Here is a 10,280-nt window from a genome sequence, read left to right as displayed (position 1 = left end):
ATGAGTTGAGATTTTTTTTACTTATTTTTCGTAGTTAATAATATATTTTATTTTATTTTCAAAATTTGGTTAGTAGATATGATTTAGTTTATAATTTGTATTATATTTAAACGTGTTTTTAATCCATTTATATCCCATAGTCTAACGGTATAAAATAAGTTCAGGAGTGAAAACCCCCATTTTCCTCTCCTCTTCATCTTCCCCGACAACTCTCTTCCAAAACCAGTGCTGTCTCCACACCAGCTCCACCTTCTCAATCGGCAAATTCTTAGTCTCCGGCAGAAAACAGTACACAAAAACAGTCATCACCACCACCCACCCTCCAAAGAAGAAGAAAATCCCTGCTTTCAAGTGGCACAACATGGCCAAGAAAGTCTGAGCAATAATGAATGTAAACACAAAGTTGGTTGCCACTGTGATGCTCTGCCCCGCCGACCTGATCTCCAATGGAAATATCTCGCTCGGCACAAGCCACCCCAACGGCCCCCAAGACCACCCAAATCCCGCCACGTACACACAAATCAGCACCAAAAGCACAAAGCTGTAGCCTTTACTCACACTCCCTTCGTCGCCCAACAGCGCCGCAAGCAACGCACCAACAATGATCTGTGACACAAACATTTGCACACCGCCTGCTATGAACAGAGCTCTCCGCCCCAATTTGTCCACCACCAGCATGGATATGAAGGTAGTGACTAACCCCACAGCGCCCGTCATGATTGCGGAGAACAACGAAGCGCTTTCCCCCAACCCAATTGTCCTGAACAGAACTGGCGCGTAGAAGGCGATTACGTTGATTCCAGTGACCTGTTGGAAGAAGGGTATGGCAATTGCCATCACTAATTGCGGCCTGTACTTTCTTCTCATGATGTTCTTTAATGGGTTGTCGATGGATTTCGCAATTTCGCTGGCTTTGATCAGGTCGGCGAGCTCGGATTGGACATCGGAAGTGCCTCGGATTCGTTGGAGCATTTCGTCGACCAGTTGGTGGGGCTTGCCAAGCTGAAGGAGACTGTTGGGGGTTTCGGGGAGGAAAAGGGCACCGAGGGTCAAGATTGAAGCAGGGAAAGCGGCCACGGCTAAGGAGATTCGCCAGCCATAGCCGGCTTTGATCTTATGGGTGCCAAAATTGATTAAATTGGCTGTTAGAGCGCCGATTCCGACGCTGAGTTGGAAGCCATTGTTGATTGCTCCTCTGTACTTTGATGGTGCCATTTCAGAGAGGTATAATGGCACAGCCTGCAAATGAAACCAAATTTAGAACTTAAAAAGGCTACGGAACTTCTAATTTAAAAGTTTAAGAACTAAATAGATACCTGATTTGCAAAACCGACTCCGACTCCGAGTAGTACACGACCAAATATGAGCATATAAATGTTCATAGCGGCGCCACCGAGAGCGGAGCCGGCAATGAAAACAAGGCCGGAGAAGATAATGGAAGGCTTACGGCCAAAAGATTTGGTGACAGAAGAGGCAAAGAAGGAAGCCACAAGGCCGGCCAAGTATAAGGAAGATGTGAAGGATGTTAGAAGTTGGCTGTCAAATTTGCAATAGTTGCTTATATCTTTGTCTTCCTTCATCTTCCTATCCACTTCTGGGAAGAATTTCACCAAGAATGCTTCCATTGATGTCACTCCACCTATATATAAATTATAATTATCATTTATTTCGATTTAAGTAACGATACATTTATAAAGAATGGTTTTGTTTTATCTCGACTGAAGAGGGTAACTAAACATTAGTGTAGAAACTCTCCCTAGTGGACAAGTCTTAAAAATTCCATAGGAAGTTCATAAGAGAGTCCAGAAAAGACAACATTTACTAGAAGTGAGTTTAAACAATTACAATTGATACAAGAGCCAAACATTGGACTATTACAGTTGGGATAAGAGTCAGACATCTGACTATTACAAATGGTATTAGAACTATCCTCCAACAGACATTTCTTATAAGGATGTGAAACTGTATAGACATCAAATTGTTACTAATTATATTATAATAATATTTCTTCGGTGAAAACTATATAAATAATATATATTTAGCAATATAAAGTGTTTTTATCTCGAAAATTACAAATCCCAAATAAATATATAAACAACAAAAGCATGAGAAAAAAAGGCAACCTAACTACCATTAGTATTACAAGAGCTACAAATTTAAGTAATTACTTTCCAATATAATAAATAATTTTCTTTTCTTTTCTTTTCTAACTTAAAAAATTAAAACAAAAATACTATCGCTCAAAAGGTCTAAAATAGTATTTAAATTTTTATAATTTATTGTAACAAAGCAAGAAAAAAACCCCAAAATTAAATTTGAAAAATAAAAATATCTAGAAATGAAAAAGAAAATAGGTTAAATTATAATTTTTATACTTTTTCAAGTAAATATTATATAGGTTAAATTAGAGATTTATCATAAACTTTCGTAGGGCAAAGAATGTTTTAACGATTATATAAAATATTAAAAATTAACCAAAAAATTGACCTGAAATTCCAATGTCATAGCCAAAAAGAACACCTCCCATGGCAGCCATCATGCAAGAAAGCACCACAAATGGAGTCATCTTCCCACTGTATTGCCCTCCTTCACTCGCAGCTCCCATTCCCACCGCCATAGCTCTCAACTTCTCCTTCCTCGAACCTCTGGTTTTTACAATTATATATGTTTTAAAGAGAGAAACGGAGAGGGCTTCTTCAAGCAAGCTCTCACAACTTTGATACTTACTTGAAGAACACAAATACAGAACAGAGAGAGAGAAGATCAAATTAAAAGATGCAGACTTGCTTGACTTTGGGACTTGGCAGTGACGAACATTATTGGCCACACATTCATTACTTTATTTATTTTTTTATTTTCTTTTAAAGAAAATTCAAAACTATTCCTACTTTGACTTGCATTATTATGGTATTTTTTGCTTTTTTATTTATTTTTTGTTCTAGTGAATTTATTTTGGGAAATTAATAAGGTATTAGTGAATATATATCCTAACTAATCCTTTGTTTTTATCCATTTAATTAAATTACTTTTTTTTTTTTTTTCGAAATGTCTGTATAAATAGAGATTGTATTTCTTACGCATTATTTCTTAAAATATTAAAAAAAAAACTTTTTTTTTTAGGATTTCTTGAAAGTAAATATTAATTTAATTTAATTGGTTTATTTTTGTGTTGTCTCTATCTCTAGAAATAAATAGACACGTGGCAAATTTATTACAGGAAGAGTGTATTGAATATTCTAAATTGAAAGGTAAGGGAAAAAGATATTAAATGATTAATAATAACAAAATAAAGAATTTGTGAAAATAAGAAAAAAGTGAGAAAAACAATAATAATTATTTAGATGTACGTGTGTACGCAATAAATAAATAAATAAATAAGTGATAGCTGTAACACTTTGGGATCCATTAAATAAATATAATTATAAGAATCTTATCATAAGAGAAGAAAAATATAATTTGAGTTATTGAGATGGGGTCCATACTTTATTATTAATATTTATTGTTCGAGTTTAATACTTAAAATTCATGCTTCACGTTGGTTTGGTCTATGAAATTGTGTTAAATTATGCCTAAAGTTGACATGATCCAATTAAAATAAAGTAATAATAAATAATAAGTTGGTATGTTCATACTACAAAAATAATAATAATAATAATAAATGAAAATAGATATTTAATTATAATTTTACATTTAGTTTTTAGTTTTTACCTATTTAACAATGTTTTCATGCGGTACACATGTTAATATAAATTGTTTGTGTATATTAAAGAAATAATTTATATCTCTAAACCAACTAATAATTATATTAATTTAAGATTTAAAATTTAAAATTTAATAATGGAATAATTTAGCATGTTAATGATTAAGTTCATTTGCAAATGAGCTTCCAAAACACTTCCCATATTGATTCGAAAGGGTTCGAAACTAATCAATCCGTGTAAACATGTGAAATCTCTTTTCAGCAGATGTGTTTTATAATCGTAGACGGATAACAATACACAATAGTCCAAAACGGATAATATTTACTAGAGGTGAATTTGAGCTGTTATAAATGGTATCAAAGCTACGCACCGAATTGTGCCAACGAGGATGCTGGGTCCGGTAGGAAGGTGGATTGTGAGATTTTACATTGGTTGGAGAGCGGAACGAAACATTTCTTATAAAGACGTGAAAACCTCTCCCTAGTAAACGAGTTTTAAAACTGTACTGAAACGGAGGTGGGCTTGGGCTGTTACACTTCTGATTGTTACTTTTGAGCCATGAGCATCTAAATCCCCTCGACCACTAACATGAATTGCCTCCCGAACTTGTCGACCGTAAGCATTGATATGAACGTCGAGCTTGTGCCGATGAGCGAGACCGTTATGGCAGATGGTAGAGATGTGCAGCTTCATCTAAACCAATTGTTTAGAATAGAACATGTGCATTCATCTACTTATTGTCTAGCTCGTTCCAAGTCAAATTTATGGATGTTGGTGTTTTATGCAGTTCTATTGCCCCCATGACGAAGCAAGTCAAACTTAGGGTGATATTACGAGGCCATACAACCTTGTTCGAACATTAAGGCAGTGATAATCAAAACCCAAAGGCAGTCATATAGGTATAAAACTGGGTTGTAACCACCCAGCACAAGCCCACTACTAATAGATATTGTTCACTTTGTCTCGATACGCATGATTGTTAATCTCACACCTTAAAACACGTTTGCTAGAGAGAGGTTTCTACACTCTTGTAAGGAATGCTTCGATCCCTTCTCTCCTCTTCAATCAATATGGGATTTCATAATCCACTCTCTTTGACGTCAGTGTCCTCGTTGGCCACATCTACTAGAAACAGGTTTTAATACTCCTATAAGTAATCTCTCGTTTCCCTCTCCCACCAATGTGAGATCTCACGATCTATTCCTCTTAAGGGCTAGCGTCCTCCCTCGCACACAGCCCGGTGTCTAACTCTAATACTATTTGTAACAGTCCAAGCCTAATACTAACATATATTGTCCGCTTTAACCCATTACATATAGTTGTCAGTCTCACGATTTTAAAACTTTGCTGAGAAGAGATTTCCACACCCTCACCCATGTTCGTGTCACGGAGCAACACGAAGGCAGCCATAATCAAAACCCACCAACCATATAAGAAGAAACAAAAGAAAAGAGAAAAGTTGCAGCCACAATAATACGCTATCCAGCAGATTCAATCTCCCATTTAAAGACCTACCAACCAACCAAGAGAATCCCAATTCCAAGCAAAACCAGCAGCATATATGCATATTAAAACAAGAACCAAATATGCATACCCTTTGCTCAGCCCACCACGATCGCCTAGTTGAGCAGCCATTACAGCCTGCGAGACAAACATTTGAACTCCCCCAATTGCGAACAGAGCTCTTCGGCCAACAACAGCTAAGCACTTCCCTCAAAACGGGATAAATTATTTTATATATATATATATATTAAGTTTAAAGAGATGAATATTTTTTAAATAAAGTAACAAACGATTTTTATTCCCATAAAAATTTTTTTTTTTTTTTTTTTTTTTTAAATTTAAAGGTATTAATAAATTTTTTGAAATAAATATAAATAATTTTGAAGTTATTTTCTATAATTTAACGAATTTAATGTAATTAATTTTTTTTATAAAAAAAAAATAGAAAACACGTTAATATCTATTTATTTTTTATTTGGCGGCTTTCGAATGCCTATAAATATCGGACCGCCCTAACGAAGCGCACGCTGAACTTTTCAGGGTTCTGGAAACAGTGGAGCGATCGTTTTGTCTTGATCTCATCGATCTCTTCTCCCCTTCAAGGACTCCACATGGACTCAATCAATTCAAACCCTAACCCTAATATCGCCATTGAAACCCTAGTTCCTTATCCTCCTGATTATTCTACTCCCGAAAATTTTGAAGACCGCGATCGTGACTCTTCTCTGCCGCAAATTTCCGGACCTGCTGCTTCAGATTATCCCAACTCCTCTTTATATTTGGGACAAGAAATTAAGGAATCCCACGGTCGAAACTCCTCGATTGCTCATAGTGAAAATCCGGGGTTTAGTTCTGGAAACGGATATGCGGACAATCAAGCGGCCGATGGTGCTCGGGTTGGTGCCAATTATGTGCCAAAGGTGGAGATTCAGAGACCGCTGTTGTCGGAGAATGGATTTACGAACACTCATAGTGGAAACGACAAGGAATTTTCCGGTGGCGAAGAGGAGACCACGAGTAGGCGCCGACGTCGAAGCCGATGGGATCCGCAGCCGGAGAATAATGACCAGAGTGGCGGTGAATCTGGGAGCGGTACGCGGAAGAGGAAGTCCCGTTGGGCTGATGACGATCCCAAGCCCGTAATTCAACTTCCTGATTTTATGGGAGGTATTGAATTCGACCCTGAAATCCAAGCTTTGAATAGTAGGCTTCTAGAAATTAGTAGAATGCTTCAATCCGGTATGCCTCTAGATGATCGGCCTGAAGGTGCTCGTTCGCCTTCCCCGGAACCAATATATGACAATATGGGAATAAGAATAAATACTAGGGAGTATCGTGCCCGAGAAAAATTAAACACAGAGAGACAAGAGATAATTTCTCAGATAATCAAGAAGAACCCTGCATTTAAGCCTCCAGCAGATTACAGGCCGCCGAAGCTTCAGAAGAAGCTTTATATACCGATGAAGGAATACCCAGGTTACAATTTTATTGGGTTGATTATTGGTCCTAGAGGTAATACCCAGAAGAGGATGGAGAAGCAAACTGGTGCGAAAATTGTAATTAGGGGCAAAGGGTCTGTAAAAGAAGGTAGACTGCAACAGAAGAGGGACCTAAAGCATGATCCCGCAGAAAACGAGGACTTGCATGTTTTAGTTGAGGCTGAAACGCAGGAAGCACTGGAGGCTGCAGCGGAGATGGTAGAGAAGCTCTTACAGCCTGTCGATGAAGTCTTGAATGAGCATAAGAGGCAACAGCTTAGGGAACTTGCTGCCTTGAATGGAACCATAAGGGATGAAGAATTTTGTAGGTTGTGTGGCGAGGCAGGGCACCGTCAATATGCCTGCCCCTCGCGGACGTCGACATTCAAGAGTGACGTACTTTGTAAAATATGTGGTGATGGTGGGCATCCAACAATTGATTGCCCTGTGAAGGGGACAACTGGGAAAAAGATGGATGATGAATATCAGAATTTCTTGGCGGAGTTGGGAGGAACGATTCCCGAATCAGCAACCAAGCAGAACCCTACATTGGCAATAGGTCCTGGTGCTTCAGCAAGCAATCCTCCTTGGAATAACAATGCAACTGGCGCTAGCAACAAACCACAAGCAGGGGTTGGTGCCAACGGAGTGAAGCCTGCTAAGGAATATGATGATACAAACTTGTATGTAGGTTATTTGCCTCCGACTTTTGATGATGATGGTTTGATTAGATTGTTTTCAACATTCGGTGATATTGTGATGGCTAAGGTTATTAAGGATCGGGTTTCTGGCTTGAGTAGAGGTTATGGATTTGTGAAGTATTCTGATGTTCAGATGGCTAATAATGCAATTGCCAGCATGAATGGCTATCGTCTTGAGGGCCGAACAATTGCTGTTAGAGTTGCTGGCAAGCCACCGCAGCCTACTGTGCCTCCTCTCCCTCCATCATCGGCTGTGCCCACTTATCCCGTTTCAAGTCAGCCTGTTGGTGTCTATCCATCCCAGCAGTTTATGCCGGGTGGTCCTCTTGGGCATGTTCCTCCACCTACAAGTTATGCAGGAACTCCAGTTCCATGGGGTCCTCCGGTTCCTTCTTCATATGGTTCTTATCCCCCTCCACCTCCGGGTTCTAACGTCTATCCGGCTGTTCAGGGTCAGGCCATGCCTCCTTATGGCATCCAATACACTCAGGTCCAGACAGGTCCCCCAGGTGCTCCATCTCAACCTGTTGTGACTTCGGGTGAAGCACATCAGAGTTTTCCTCCAGGAATGCCATCTGAAAATCCTACTAGTCAGTCATTACAAACTACGGCATATGGGAACACTTTATATTCGATGCCACCAAATGCTCAACCCCCCTATCCCCCTTCTTCGTATGGTTACTCACCTTATTATAGTGCAGTTTCTACTCATCCGTTACCCATGTCTGCATCAAGTACAGATCAACCACAACCACCCAGCGGGAGTGTTCCGTGGGCTACAAATCCTCCAATGCCTCCTCCCATGCCGTCTGCAGAGAAGACAGCATCAGGCGCAGATGCAGAGTATGAAAAGTTCATGGCAGATATGAAATAATTGAAGTTCTAATGGAGCATGCTTTGAATTTGGAGGAGGTATAAATTTCTCGTTTTTTTGTTGTTTTTTAATTCTGGGTGAACCTACTTCGATGAAATGGGTTCAATTTCCACTTTTTTCAACCCTTGAAAAAAGAAAAATCAATCTGTTGAAACTAACTTTATTACGGTTTTTTCTATTGTGTTTAATCTCTAACGTTTTTTTTTTTTTTTTTTTTTTTTTTAAATCCCAACTGTTCTATTACTAATCACATTTGATATGTTTCTCCCTCCAGTATGATTAGTCCTGACAGGATCGAGTTATCTCTGTAGCCCTGGATATGGAGGGATCATTCAGCTGTAGGAATAGAATATTGTCTAGCTTGTTAACACATATCTGGTTTCTATATTTTAAAAAAAAATCTATTTTGTCTATTTTGTCTACAGAGTTCAAATATATAGTATTTTCATCCCAATTGTTTAATTTCTATTTTTTTTTTTTACAATAAGGACTTGATTAAAAAGATCAATATATATAGTTGAAACTTTCAAAATATTATAGACCAAATTAAATATTTACCCAAAATTTTTGGACTAAAATATATATTTAACCTATTGCAAAAAAAACATTTAGTTTATATTTCGGCACTGATCATAGTCAAGATAAAATAGGGGTTATTTATCCTGCATTTATCTTTTCTGTATCTGCTCTGCTCTAACATGCTGATGATTGTTGGGAATGATGTGGGTTATATGTGCCATTTTCTCTGCTCTAATTGCTCTGCTTTCCTCACGTTGTTGGTATTGGGTGTGAAATTGCAGTGCACTCATCTTTCCCATGAATATCATTTGTAGTTTTCTTAATGGTGATGTGTATTTGTTGCTTAGTCTCGCAGTTATTAACCATCCAATGGTATCATGTAAAATTTGACAGGACTGATGTTTCTTGGAGCTGATTACTTACCTCTTGCCATGACTTTGTTGGAAGTTTGGGACTCACCTCTTTAACCTTGCTGTACTGTCTTGACATTTGCAGAGATTCAGGCTAGAAGTCCTTGTCACATTTGCCTTGTATTGAAGGAGCAAATTTGATCATATTATTGAAGGATTTGGTTCTGTTCCTTGTGCATTTGCTATCTAACAGTGTCTGGTTAATTTTTGCTTTTCTATTACTATTTTGTGTTTTTACTTTTTCGTTACCTACTTCACAGATTTAGGTAATGGTACTTCTTGAAACATGCTTGTTGCTTATTTATCCTAACAGTTTATTGATCATTGTTTCCTGTTTTGACGTTCCAAGTAATCTCTTATTGTCATGGTGTTGATGCCTACCATCAATTGATCGAGCAGGTAATCTTGGCCTCAGTTTCCATGGGAATGGTGTGGTACATGGAAGAATTGCTTTAACATTTCTTCTGTTAGATGTATGTTGATTGCTTGGGCTAACCCGTTTCTGTTCAGCATAATATGCTTTCTGTTTTAAGGGTTCTATATTAGTTAGTATTACGGTGGTGGTGATGGTATTCTTCATGCCTTCCATCAATCCATCTTGAAGGGATCATGCCTTAGAGTTTTGACTCATGGGGGTATGTGGAAAAATTACCTTGATTTATAGCGTCTTAATCATTTCTTCACGTTTATAATATAATTCTGATCACTTTTTCTAGTTCTCTTATGGCAGGTTAAAGATGTCAAGAGTTGTTAAATCACAGGCTAGTCAGTTTATATATTATAATTCTATTCATTGCCAATTTTTTGTTGGCTTGTGGACAAGTGCTAGATAACTTCTATTGGTGTCGACTAATTCATTCAGTTGGATAGTGATAGGGTTCAAGATACTAACAACTCGAGTCAAGATCAGTCGTTCACGTAGTAGATTATCAAGTTCAAATTGAGCCCATCCTACAGAATTTAGCTCCTGATTTGTCTGATTTTTTATATTGTCTATAATTATGTGGAGCTATAGTATGATATTATACATTCCATGAAGAGATTAGTTTAGTCGATGGATGATGGGTACTTCCATTGTACCAATGGAGAATCCG

The 10,280-nt window shown here is 37.8% G+C and overlaps 2 protein-coding genes across 2 annotated transcripts; one reads left to right on the top strand and one right to left on the bottom strand.

Annotated features, from left to right (window-relative positions):
- Positions 1-79: 79 nt before the first annotated feature.
- On the bottom strand, positions 80-2,764 carry LOC111430642 (hexose carrier protein HEX6-like). Its single transcript, XM_023066970.1, has 3 exons — positions 2,488-2,764; positions 1,317-1,639; positions 80-1,239 (listed from the first exon to the last, which is right to left on the bottom strand). The coding sequence occupies exons 1-3, from the start codon at positions 2,615-2,617 to the stop codon at positions 142-144; spliced, it is 1,551 nt and encodes a 516-aa protein (XP_022922738.1). The 5' UTR covers positions 2,618-2,764; the 3' UTR covers positions 80-141.
- A 2,953-nt stretch (positions 2,765-5,717) lies between these two features.
- Positions 5,718-9,522, top strand: LOC111430791 (splicing factor-like protein 1). The gene is made up of 2 exons (XM_023067198.1): positions 5,718-8,295; positions 9,170-9,522. The coding sequence occupies exon 1, from the start codon at positions 5,816-5,818 to the stop codon at positions 8,255-8,257; it is 2,442 nt and encodes an 813-aa protein (XP_022922966.1). The 5' UTR covers positions 5,718-5,815; the 3' UTR covers positions 8,258-8,295; positions 9,170-9,522.
- Positions 9,523-10,280: the final 758 nt, after the last annotated feature.

This window comes from Cucurbita moschata, unplaced genomic scaffold (assembly GCF_002738365.1).
Source record: "Cucurbita moschata cultivar Rifu unplaced genomic scaffold, Cmos_1.0 Cmo_Scf00034, whole genome shotgun sequence".
Lineage (NCBI taxonomy): Eukaryota > Viridiplantae > Streptophyta > Magnoliopsida > Cucurbitales > Cucurbitaceae > Cucurbita > Cucurbita moschata.
Note: the sequence above shows the minus strand (reverse complement) of the source record. Positions and strands in the feature narration are given on the sequence as shown.

Coding starts and splice junctions, on each gene's coding strand:
- LOC111430791 (XM_023067198.1), top strand. CDS start 5,816: ATGGACTCAATCAATTCAAACCCTAACCCTAATATCGCCATTGAAACC.
- LOC111430642 (XM_023066970.1), bottom strand. CDS start 2,617: ATGGCGGTGGGAATGGGAGCTGCGAGTGAAGGAGGGCAATACAGTGGG. Junction 1,640..2,487: donor CTATGACATTGGAATTTCAG/GTCAATTTTTTG, acceptor ATTTATATATAG/GTGGAGTGACATCAATGGAA. Junction 1,240..1,316: donor GAGTCGGTTTTGCAAATCAG/GTATCTATTTAG, acceptor TTTCATTTGCAG/GCTGTGCCATTATACCTCTC.